We start from the raw sequence: 12,670 nt of genomic DNA on the forward strand, positions 1-12,670 counted from the left end.
GAAATGATGAATTCTGACATTTCTGATTTATTCAATATGAGGAAAATGAATAAAAATAATAAGAATTTCTGAATTTGCAATGTTCATTTTTCATTTCGTATTTACAAGAAGAGAAATCGAATAGAAAATGCTTGCTCTTTCTTAATACAAGGCAGTTATCTCTACCTGTTTTTTCTGAAACCATTAACGACAGAGGTAAACGTGTACTAATTTGACAATCATATTCTGCGAAGATATTATTTCACTTTAATACAATCCATTGTCATTTTTGGCATTTTTCAACCGAATTTCGCAAAAAAAAAAAAAAAAAAGAATGATCAAATGTGATTCTGCATTAAATAATGAATGTAAGCTCTTCGGAATATAATTTTCAGCTAATTCATTTTTAATCAGTGGAATATTTTATTTTTTCTCAATTATCATATAATATTTCGTGGATGTGTGATCATACGATTAGTTTAACATTCTCAATAAAGACAGACTTTTCTCCTGACTCAATGCCTGGATGTTAAGGATTATGATACTTGAGTTTCATGAAATAGAAAACAATACTTAAAGGCTAAAAGGCCAGCAGCTTCATGAAATTTGCCTATATGTGAAATCTGTGAAATATACATGTACACACCAAAAACTCACTCAAACATAAAAATATTCCTTAAATGTAGAATCAAATTGAGTTTTAAATGATTCTGTAAAATTGTAAAAATTATACACATACAAATGCACAAAATGTCGCCTGCTTGTACAAAAAATAAGAATAAAATGAAAAAAAATAAAAATAAAAATCTGAAGTTGGGTAATTCAAAATGCTTTCAAACATATCTCTGCATTCTCTTAATAAATGCATTTCTTAAAACTACATCATTAAAGATAATCATATATGCATATATTATGGAAATGCGATTCAAAGTATCTGCTGTGCATTTCCTGATTGAAAATTGATCAAAAAATATTTCAGAAAACTGTAGGTATCTCGGTATTTCGAGAAAATTAGAGATACAAAGCTCGTTTATGGCGTATCTGAGCTAGAAAATCAAAATATTAAAATACACATGTAAGTGTAGATATACATGACCTTTAAAGTATCCCCACGTTTGTATAGCTAAAATGGCTTTAAACTGTGTCTGATATTGGAATTTCGAGTCGATATATAAATCAGTTTTTGTTTTAGACATCTATGAAATGCAATTGATTTAAATTGTGTAATTTACAGGAAAGTCTTATCTTAATATTGAGTAACAAAAATGGAGAAAGATTTATTTTGAATTTCACTTAATCTGAATTTATGAAAAATACGCCATATATGAATTTCAAGGTGCTTAGACACAAATTTAAAGTTTATAGTTGTTTCATCTGTTCTCAAAATTTCTATCTACCGTTAATATCACGACTTAAATATCACAATAGCGTTTCACACAAAAATTAATAAAAATCTTATTGCATCTAAAAGTTTTTGAAACATTGAATTTCTTGACGGGTTTAATTGACACATCTTTGCATTTTCACAAATTTTAAACTTATTCTTAATACTTAAAAAGTGGCAGTTGTGCTGTTTATTAACGAAAAATATTATACGAATAACGACACCACTTTCATTTACTAACTTCCGTCGTTTAAAAAAATGCTAAGATTATAGTTTGTCACCTCCGTGTTTTCTTTCCGAGTTTCGCCTTGTAAGACGTCCAAATGTTTAAAAATAATCCCGAAATAAGTTTGTATAATATTTTTCCTGCTCAGATACGTAGCTCGCTGTGGCCGTTGCAACCATTGTTTACAACGTTGTTTGAGGTATTGATTATGACGTCACAATGAAGCTGCACGCGCAATGACCCTCCGGTGAATACGGCCACAATTGTTTACAACCTTTTTTAAGGTTTTGATTGTGACGTCACAATGCGTTGCACGCGCAGTGACCCTCCGGTGAATACGACCTAAAATCCAGTGAATATGTAGTGTTATGAACTGTTTGCGTTTGTATAGATTATATAGGGACTATAAATAGACTATATAATAATCAACTATATAATCCGGAAAATTCATAGCAGAAATGTTTTAAAGTAATACCCGCTCACAGTATATTGTCAATCCTTGCTCACTGACGTGTGCAGATATTAACTAGCGAACACTCCCGTAAACATGAACAGTAATAATTGAAAGCTCGTGCTCTGTTTAAAGAAACTGTTTTCGTTTCAGTGGTGCATTGAATTTGCATAACTCTGTACACAACACTGAGCATGGACTGACGATACTAGTGAGGGGGATTTTGAAAAGAGGACCAAATACCGGTTTGAGAGGCACTTAAAACTTCTGCATGACAATGCTCCAGCCCATAAAGCAAAAGTTACTCGAAAACTTCTACAAAGTTGTCGAACTACCTCATCCTCAATATTCACCTGGTCTTCTTCCTTGTGACTTGCTCCTATTTCCATACCACAAAAAACGTACAAAAAGTGTTTTTTGACTTGATAAAACGACTTTATCTCTGTATTTAATATAAGGGAGATTACTTTGAAGGAATGAATGAAATAATTTGTTTGAAATTTTGTTTTTGTTGCTGTTATTTGGGTGGGACAAAGATATTGAACTTCATAATTTTAAGAGTTATCCTTCCTGGCTTAGCTGAAGATCGTATATATTCGTAAATGAAATTTATGTTCGTGCATATAGATATAATAACCATGCAGTACTGGAAAATTTAGTGTTTATATTGAGTAGATATACTTTGATAGGAGTGTGTCCGTCCCTGACTCAAACTCGGCTTTAGTGATCCATTTTTCCGGAAACAGATTTTCAGAAACAATCTTAGATCCGCCCTTCCATGCAGACAAGATATGATCATCAAGACTAATAATGTTTATGTTTGCTCCAGTATTATGTTTTATTTCTCTTTTCAGTCTTTCAGAAAACCCACGAAGCAGAGTAGACCCTCCTGTAAGTACAATATTTGCAAATAAAGTCTTCTGTATAATGCTATCGCATTTCTTTACTGTGTCAATGATAACTTTGTGTATGCAATATTTTTGAAAAAGTAATTCTGGGCACTGAAACGCTTCTGGACCAATTTTAATTTGTTGCCCATCAGATAGATCGTGCGATATAGGAGTGAAGCTATTTATTTCTTCTTGAGGATCAAGGGCTACGTAACAATACGTTTCTTTTATCTCTGTCGCAAGAGTGTATGATGGCTTAAAACCAGCTCGTTCCAACGTTTCCTTCAGTATTTTTGTCAGTGCTTTTCCATTGTAATCCCAGTTTTGGACAAAGTCTTCAAATACATAATTTTCATATATTGGAACGACATAAGATGTGCCCTCTCCAAAACAGACTACCAACCCCGTCGATCGACCTGAAGCCAAAAGGGAAAGAACAGCCTGATTAGCAAGTAAAACGGCAGCAGGAGAATATTTAGTAAAAAACTTTTCCAATAACTGTTTTCTGTTAACTTCGTCAGGATCTGCCGTCATAAGTATTCTTTTATCCGGGAGCTCTATTTTTTTTAAATGCATGATTCCAGACAAGTTCCATATCATCCCAGTTTGTGATACACCCATTTTCAATCGGAAAATGCAAATCGTATGTTTGAAGAGCTTTTTCTGCGTCATATCCAATAGCGGTTGTTCTTTGTTCTTTATTCATTGTTGTTTCTACTAAAGTCTGAAAAAGGCATGGGGATATATCATTTAAGAAAAACATACTATAACGTCACAATAATTTGTATGGATTATTCATATCATCAAAAGACACGTAGAAAGTTTTCATAAAAGTAGGATGGTGATAAGCCAAACTGTCCAATATGTCATATGCTCATAGGCGCGTTATAAAATAACTACATGTAGTCTAATACCTGACAAAATGGTCAGTTGGAGGCTTATATGTTTTTTATTTACAGTAGTTTCATTAATATTTGTTGAGCACCAATTTTCGAGGATTTCGAAAATTTCGTTGTTGAGCAGGTCCACGAATTTAAATGTTCATTGAATTAAGAAATGTGATATAAATTTGTATTGACAATGCCTTTGTCCACAAAACTATGTATCCTCGAAAACGTCTGTTTTACAAAATCTACGAAAATTGATACCAGCGAAAATTTATTAAACCACAGTGCTTTATATAAAAACCATTTAACGAATTTAATCTTAATTGATAAAAGTAACCAGATTACAATTAAATACCCTAAAACCTTGAAAATAAGCCGCGAGTTATTTTACGTTTTGGTAAGAAAGTGGGGGTTTATTTTCAAAACCGTCTTATTTTCAACTCGCGGCTTATTATCAGTACAAAAAAAAAAAACTGCTAAACGACGGGCGCATTATCACAGCTTATAATCAATGCAATAAAATTTAACTGATATATTGAGAACTACTTGTTCCATTGTTAAATAAAATAAAATATCCAGGTAAACTTCGGTAAGAGTTAAGTGCTCCAATGTCTTTAATTCTCTTTTTAAAACAGTGAGCTTTTAGTGACAGACGGTTGCTATAGGTGCAGTATGCATTCCTACTCCAAGGAAAAGTAAAAAAAAATAGAATGTAAACTAAGGATTTAGATTTAAACAAGAAACACATTTAGTTTAACTTTTTTTCCTCAATGGCAATGTTATGACCGGCTTATTTTCAAAACAAGCTTATTTTTGAATAAGCATATATTTAAATCCGTTTTATTTCATTTGCTGTGGGCTTCAACTCGACTTTCAGATATATCGATGACGTATTGTCAATTACAATAGTAAATTCCGTTCCCTCGTCGATACGATATATCCATGAGAGCTTGAGATAAAAGATACCACAAAGTGACACATCTGTTTCATACTTGGATATTTTACTTGAAAAGGACGTTAATGGTAACCTAACAACCATGCTATATGATAAACGTGACGACTTTAACTTTTCTATCCTCAACGTCCCTTACTTAAATGCAAAATTATCACATTTCCCCAAATTATTTTTTTGCATTTCTGCCCTAGCGATTTCATTTTCATTCAAGTAGATGAAAGTTGTTACAAAAAGTCACAAAATCGTGCAATTTCAAAAACGTTCACCATCTAGGTTGGTCTAGGAATAAATTTCTAAGTTTATTTTTCAAAGCCCAATAGCTCTAAAATTGCCATATTACGGTATATATTTACATCAGTGCAGGTGAATTATAGGCGCATATATGTTTTTCGGTAAAAATAGCAATGTTTAAATTGCTGGTATGTTTCTTTGGATGTTCTGTCATCAGTTTTTAGTATAATATCCATTGCATTGCATCAAAACCCGATAATAGTGACGGCGCTAGGGCAAGTTTTTCCTTATTATCGTCGCGAAATAACATTTTCAGACCAGTAGGGGTTACAGATAATGTTAATTTTGCATTAAAATCAAAGTATTTTGTAAAGGTGTGCTTTCGATCAAGTGACTTCATGAAATTATATAGCTGCGCAAAGTCATGCGCACTCGAATTTGACTCTGCGTCGTTAATAATAGAAAAACGATCGAAAATAATTTTTCACCAGATAGATTAAAAAAATGAATTTTATGGGTAAAAAGCAAAGGGGAAAAATCTTCAAGGAGGGTCAAGGTAAAAAAAAAAAGACACATTCTGTTCTTGCATATTGAGACTAAAATATGATTACAGTGGAGTCTCATTTATCTGGACTCTTTGGTCCTAGTCAATTTGTCCTGATATGTGATGCGATATCTGAATTACGAGTTAAAGAAGAACAACTAGCATTAAAGAATTCTGTTCTGAGGAAAAGTCGTCCGGATACTGAAGCATTCGGATATCTGGCGTCTGGATATCTGAGGATCCTCTGTATTACATGTATGTTTACATAATATTGATTATTCATCTAATATATATCTGTTATACATTCAAATTCATTGAATTTGAGGCTGTTATGGATCGGATACCTAAGTTAATTGCGAAAGAGGTTTTCTTGAGGATGGGGTATTATATGCATATAAAAAGGGGTGAAGAGAATGATCATATCAGATCTTTAAATAATACATGTCTGTTAATAGGGCATCAACAGGGACCCCTGAAATTTCAAGAGTGGGCTCAGGTGCCTTGGCGGAGTAAGCATCCCCTGCTGACCGCTCACACCTGCCATTAACCCTACCTATATTGATCAAGTGCATGTAGACGGAACATTTAGTCAATTTATTTTAAAAACAAAGGTCTAAAAAAATAACAATAGGTAAGAAACAAGTCAGTCACGATACAATTTATTGATAGGTTATTACTAGGCGATTTAACCCTAGAATGTACGGAATGCTGACTTAATGTAGATGATAACGGAATATTACAATATGAATAAAGAAAGATATGACGATCGAAAGGCTGAAGTGAACTCTTTTGTCATACAAACTATTAAGTTGTTAATTGAAATTTGTCGTCAGTAGTCTGTAAAACATCGAAAAATGAATTAGGTGTTGCAAACTTTGTGGTGTTTTTTATTTCAAGTTCACTGGGATATATCGAGTCGACAAATAAATGGAAGTAACTATTGTAAATTGATAAAACATCTTCGATATATCTGAAGTCGAGTTGGAGGCTACGACAAGAGTTTTCTTCTTCACTCCAACAGCTTTTAAGTAAATTCTTCTTCGTTTGAATACAGAAACATGTCAGCTCAAAATGGGACACAATTAATGCAATTCGTTTTTTTGGAAAACTTGATTTACAAAGAAAACACATATGTTGCAAATAAGGATCTCAAGCATCTTTTTAATATCAACGTCATAGTACTTGATGTTATCATAACAAAAATGTATACTATAGATAATAGTTAAGTAGTTAAATGTAGTTAATCAACGTTTGCACTATGGTAAACCAAAGTCCTACAAGTAAATTTTTGATATTAATTTTAAAGAACTATGTTTTAGAACACCACCCCCCCCCCCCCCAAAAGAAAATACATCTTACATGTGTTATTTCAAAATTGTCTTCAAAAAAGTTCTAAAGAAAAGTTTCATAGTTATATAGTTGACTATGGGGAATTTTGATAGGAAATTAACTTTGTTGATGATCAATCACATTATGTGAAAATTTTCTAGTTCCGTTGTATTGTAGAAGCAGGTTTCAAACCAATAAATTATTTCCAAATATTGGAAGGGCTAGGTGTAATAACGGAAATAAAAGTTCTTTTCCATCTGAATAAAGTACAATTATCTACTGAACCATACCCTTACACCTTACACCTGAAACTTGAAGGAAATAAAGAATTTTTATACTGGTAGATGTAAAAAAAGATACCTTTTTACGTTTACCGACCACACATGGGAAGTTAACTTTTGGTTCTCTCTCCCCTGAATACCCAGCTCTAAACATGAGAGAACCATCATCAACAATCACAACTTCTTTGTCCGTGTCTGCAGAAGCCATGTCACAGGTGTTGACTCTACCACTCATTCCCTTGTGGTAAATGTTATAATTTACTAGTGGAAGGCGTGAAAATTAAATTAGTACAGGTTTTAGAACATGTAGCGATTAGTATATTGATAAAACTTTAATGTTAAACGATCATTTGCAACTGAACTTGAAATGTATGGCGTGTTTGATCTGTCATCAAGATTTTGATTTATTTTCATTCTAAATCAAGTGTATAAATGACATACATCTAAAACAAAAGAAGGAAATTTTCATTTGTTGCAGTATTTCACAGGCTAGGTGTTCTGCCCTATGAAAACCTATGTTGCGACTACTATTGAAATAACGACCACTATTGAAATAATTATATAAATAGTGGTTGAGATTGCAATCCAATAACAAAGATAATTAGTAACCACTATTGAAATAAGACTACTATTGAAATAATTATTTCAATTGTGGTTGAGAGCGCATTTCAATAACAAACATAGGTATTAATCACCATTGAAATACGACCACTATTGAAGTCATCATTTCAATAGTAGGTGAGTGTGCATTTCAATATAATGACCATAGGTTTTAACCACTATTGAAATACGAGCACTACTGAAATAATTATTTTCTAGTTGGTGAGAATGCATTTCAATATGGTAACCATAGATTTCAACCAATATTGAAATACTACCAGTATTGAAAGGAAAGTTTCACCACGTAAGCAAATAATTATTTCAATATATATTTCATCCATTGTTCATCTATTCCACCAGGAAAGTGGTGGCGTATAGCAAAATCTGTTGCAAGGTTAAAGAAACAAAGCTCTCCCCCATCCTCTATCAAATCACAAGATGGTAGAATATTGTATCATCCAATTGATAAAGCTGAAGAATTTAATAATTTTTTCTCTAATATATCACATATTGAAAATGAGCCAGATTTGCCCGAACATGGAGCTGGACCTCCAGACTACTTCTGTGATTTTGAAATAAATGATCAAGATGTTCTTGATCAGTTAAGCATACTTGATCCCTCTAAACCATGTGGACCAGATGGAATTTCTCCCAGAATATTAAAGGAAACCCGTTATTCCATATATAAACCTCTATGTAGATTATTTAACCTTTCACTTACAAATAAAGTTCTTCCATACATATGGAAACAAGCACATATTTCACCTATTTTTAAAAATAAAGGCTGTCCCCAACAACCTAATAATTACAGACCAATATCATTGACTTGTTCTATATGTAAACTAATGGAAAAAATACTTTTTAAATATATGTTTAATCATATTAAGGAACATGACTTATTGTGTAAATACCAATCTGGGTTCCAACCTGGGGATTCTACTGTTAACCAATTAGTTGAAATATATGATAAAATTATGTCAAACCTTGACAGAGGCAGAGATATACGCTTTATATTTTGTGACATTTCCAAAGCTTTTGACAAGGTATGACATAAGGGAATGATTTTCAAACTTAAAAACTTTGGATTTAGAAGTAATATACTGGGTTGGATTGAAGACTATCTTACTGAAAGACAACAAAGAGTGAATTTAGAAGGCTTTTCATCATCATATAAAACAATAGATGCTGGGGTACCTCAGGGGTCTGTACTGGGTCCTTTCTTGTTTTTGTTATATATAAATGATATAGTTAAAGATATATCTTGTAATATTCGACTGTTTGCTGATGATACTTCTTTGTTTGCTATTATAGACAATGATATCAATGCTCCAACAATGTCCCTTACTCAAGATCTTGAAAAGATAAGAAATTGGTCCAAAGCTTGGGCTGTAGATTTTAATAGTGAAAAAACGGTTAATGTTGATTTTACTAGAAAACACATAAGTTATCCTAATATTCAGTTTGGATATGGAGGTGATTATATTAAACAATCAAATACTCATGTTCATTTAGGATTACAATTTCAAGCAGATGGTTCTTGGAACAATCACATATTGAATATATATGAAAAGGCATGTAAAAGATTAAATATAATTAGGTTATTGAAACATAGTATTGATAGAAATTCACTAATAAAAATTTATTTTGCCTTTATAAGACCAATTTTAGAATATGCTGATGTTGTATGGGATAATTGTACCCAAAGTAGTTCAGAATTGCTTGAAAAAGTTCAGATAGAAGCTGCCAGAATTATTACTGGGCTTAGAGTTAATTCATCCAGAACTTGTTTGTATGGTGAACTAGGATGGGAACCATTATATCTTAGAAGAGAAAAACACAAACTTCAATTGATGTATAAAATGATTAATGGTTCTGCACCTGATTATTTGTATGATTTGATTCAACCTTGTTTTCCTGTTCAACATGCTTACAACCTAAGGTCTGGATGTAATAACTTATGTATACCAGTTTGTAAAACAATGTCATACTATAATAGTTTTATTCCCTCAACTATAAAACTTTGGAACAGTCTTAGTGAAGATGTAAAAAACTCTCCTTCATTAGCTATCTTTAAAGCAAAGCTTAAGAATTGGGGAGCAACTAATAAACCTTGTAGGTACTTTAACTTTGGTAATAGAAAAGAAAATATCTTGCATTGTCAGTTGCGAAACAATGCTAGTAATCTTAATGCACATTTAAAAAAATCATTTTTTATCAGATATTCAATCATGTCAAAAGTGTGGATTTTATACTGAAGATACTGAACATTATTTTATTAACTGCCCATCGTATAATGTTGAAAGAAACATATTAGTAAAAAAATTAAATGATATTGATGTTGTTTTTTAACTTGACGCTCTACTAAGAGGAAAATGTCAATACTCTTATCAAACAAACTGTAAAATATTTTCATATGTACAAGAATTTATTAAATCTTCTAGAAGACTAAATTAGGGATACTATTTATTAAATATTCTATTAAATGCATAATTTTTTTTGAAATATTTGTATTATTTTTAAGCTGGAACAGTATGTAAATAATATGTATACAGTTAGGGGGTTGTAATTTTTTTTTTGAGATATAATATTGATAAATAATACTTGATTGTGAATCTCTATTTTTCATTATGATATTATTGATTATCATGTTCATGTATTATTACCTACTATTCTAACTTGACCGATTATACAAGGAGAGGGTGTGCATAGGCATTGCCTGTTGCCCAATCCTGATTGAATTTCTCAATAAAATATGTTTAAACTAATCCATTGTTCCAAACACTATTGAAGTCAATAATTTAATTCATATTGAAATCTTTATTTCAAAAAATAACATTATTTCAATAGTGGTTGCAACCTATATTTGTTATTGAAATGATTCTCACCCACTATTGAAATATTTTTTTTCAATAGTAGTCGTATTTCAATAGTGGTTACTATCTAATATGTTTGTTATTGAAATGCACTCTCACACACTATTGAAATAATTGTTTTAATAGTGGTCGTTTTTCAGTAGTGGTTATTACCTATGTTTGTTATTGAAATGCAATCTCAACAACTATTGATATAATTATTTCTGTAGTAGTCATTATTTCAATAGTGGTTGAACAAACCTATATCATGGACCCACAGTGAAGGGGTAAGAATCTTCATCGCACCGACTGTATTTTTCCTCAAAGTTTAGCATTTAATATAAGGTATGTTAATATTCATACCAACAGCAACATCAACACGTGATAGATTTTGTGCTTTTTTAGTAAAGAATCCCCCACTGTTCTGTGCTTCATTAAGAAGAGTCCTGGCCAATCTGGATGCATGATAGCTAGAGTACATACTCGTAGATGGCAACAATAGTACGTTCTGTGGTCATTTCAACAAAAATGTGAGGAATTACCGTACGTTTCAGTCCCTCTATCTTGCCAATTGTCTCGCTATAAATAGAAGTGGTAAAAAATGTTTGCTGTTGATTGGCTTTTAAAATTTAAATTTGTTTAAAAACCGAAAAATCCCCGTATACTTTTTTTTACACGAAATAATCTTACCATTTATCCATTTATCGTTGAATTAGAAATTCCAAGATATAGACTAGGGTGTAGAAATGAGGCTTTTACAAGTACTATAACATGTATATGTAATAAAAACCCATGTACCATTTTAGATACATGTATCATAGTTTCCAACTGATGCTTCCTCAAAAATTTGATCGCTTTTTTTCAAGAATATGGTAAAAAATAATTTCTCGAACTGATGAGAATCTCTAGGTTAAATTATTTTATGCACTGAAAGTTATACCGGTAAAGATGAAATGTAAACAGAAACTAACAATTCACAACAAAATATAGCATATTTACCTTATTTCAATAATTAAAAGTCGTGAAGTACAAGAAGCTGCTATGACAGACACCCGCTTGGTAAATTTTCTGTACACCAAAATGCATCTTTAATGTACAATACTTACATGTGATTGTAATTGCCAATTCGCGGAAATTGATAAAGGGTTACATGTATCCTTTAAAATAGAACACGAAGGATGGTTGATACAATGTATATATTTGATGATATTTAGATAAAGAGATAACAAATCATTTTAAAGAGCTGGTTAAGATATTTTTAACCATACATGCAGAATATCGAATATAATGTATACAAAAAATGACGTGACGTACGAAGTGTTATCTTTTTATGCACTCAACTTAAGCAAAATATTGATTGACTTTTGATGAAGTCGACCCATTACTATACGGACCTTGGTCAGGTATAGATAGTAAAGATAGTATACCTTTGACGTATTATGTTTTATTTGTTTCATTTTAATGTTTTATTATTGTCATATTCACCTTGGCCGCCATTTTGTAGGTCAAAGTAGTTAATCTTCCTCTTTGGGTAACAATTTTAAACATACATGCCAGAAATATATGGTGAAATTATTTACAATATTGAATTTGTGAATTAAAGACGGCTTTAACGAACGTCTTTATATTCATTAAAGAAATGTGTTCATCACCTCAGTGCCAATACATGTATATCAAATTGCACTTCGTTGAATAAGGATGGATTTTGGGGATATTGACCTACAATATGGAAAGCATGGGGAAATATCTCTTGCTTAAATAACCTCGATAGAAAACACTCTTTTCCAAGGCCGAAGACCGAGGTTAACTAATACCTTACCAGGTCCGTATAGTAACTAGCTAACCAAATTCAAAAGACAATAGATTTATAATTTCAATATAAATTGGATGGAATTTTGAATGTTTCTCTAAGTTTCAAAGACAATGTTCATCTCCTCAGCTTCATCTTCAAAATTTATTTTTCTAATTTTATTTACCGAATCAATCCTCTTTGTATCCTACTGAGAATTTTTTTTCTCATCTTGAGAGTCTGAAATTTTCTTATTCTTTAAATTGTAATAT

General features: G+C 31.7%; 1 protein-coding gene across 2 annotated transcripts; it reads right to left on the minus strand.

Annotated features, from left to right (window-relative positions):
* Positions 1-2,626: 2,626 nt before the first annotated feature.
* On the minus strand, positions 2,627-12,326 carry LOC134256782 (actin-like). 2 transcript variants are annotated; one of them, XR_009989787.1, is made up of 3 exons: positions 12,262-12,326; positions 7,237-7,418; positions 2,627-3,654 (listed from the first exon to the last, which is right to left on the minus strand). XR_009989787.1 is itself a non-coding variant. In XM_062739450.1 (2 exons), the coding sequence occupies exons 1-2, from the start codon at positions 7,390-7,392 to the stop codon at positions 3,475-3,477; spliced, it is 336 nt and encodes a 111-aa protein (XP_062595434.1). In that variant the 5' UTR covers positions 7,393-7,448; the 3' UTR covers positions 2,627-3,474. The 2 variants fall into 2 exon arrangements, 1 of the variants encoding a protein (XP_062595434.1); XM_062739450.1 differs by lacking the exon at positions 12,262-12,326 and having other exon boundaries at positions 7,237-7,448.
* Between the last annotated feature and the right edge of the window lie 344 nt (positions 12,327-12,670).

The sequence above is a fragment of the Saccostrea cucullata genome, unplaced genomic scaffold (assembly GCF_032062105.1).
Source record: "Saccostrea cucullata isolate Sc308-1 unplaced genomic scaffold, CSIRO_AGI_Scuc_v1 ctg2054, whole genome shotgun sequence".
Classification (NCBI taxonomy): domain Eukaryota; kingdom Metazoa; phylum Mollusca; class Bivalvia; order Ostreida; family Ostreidae; genus Saccostrea; species Saccostrea cuccullata.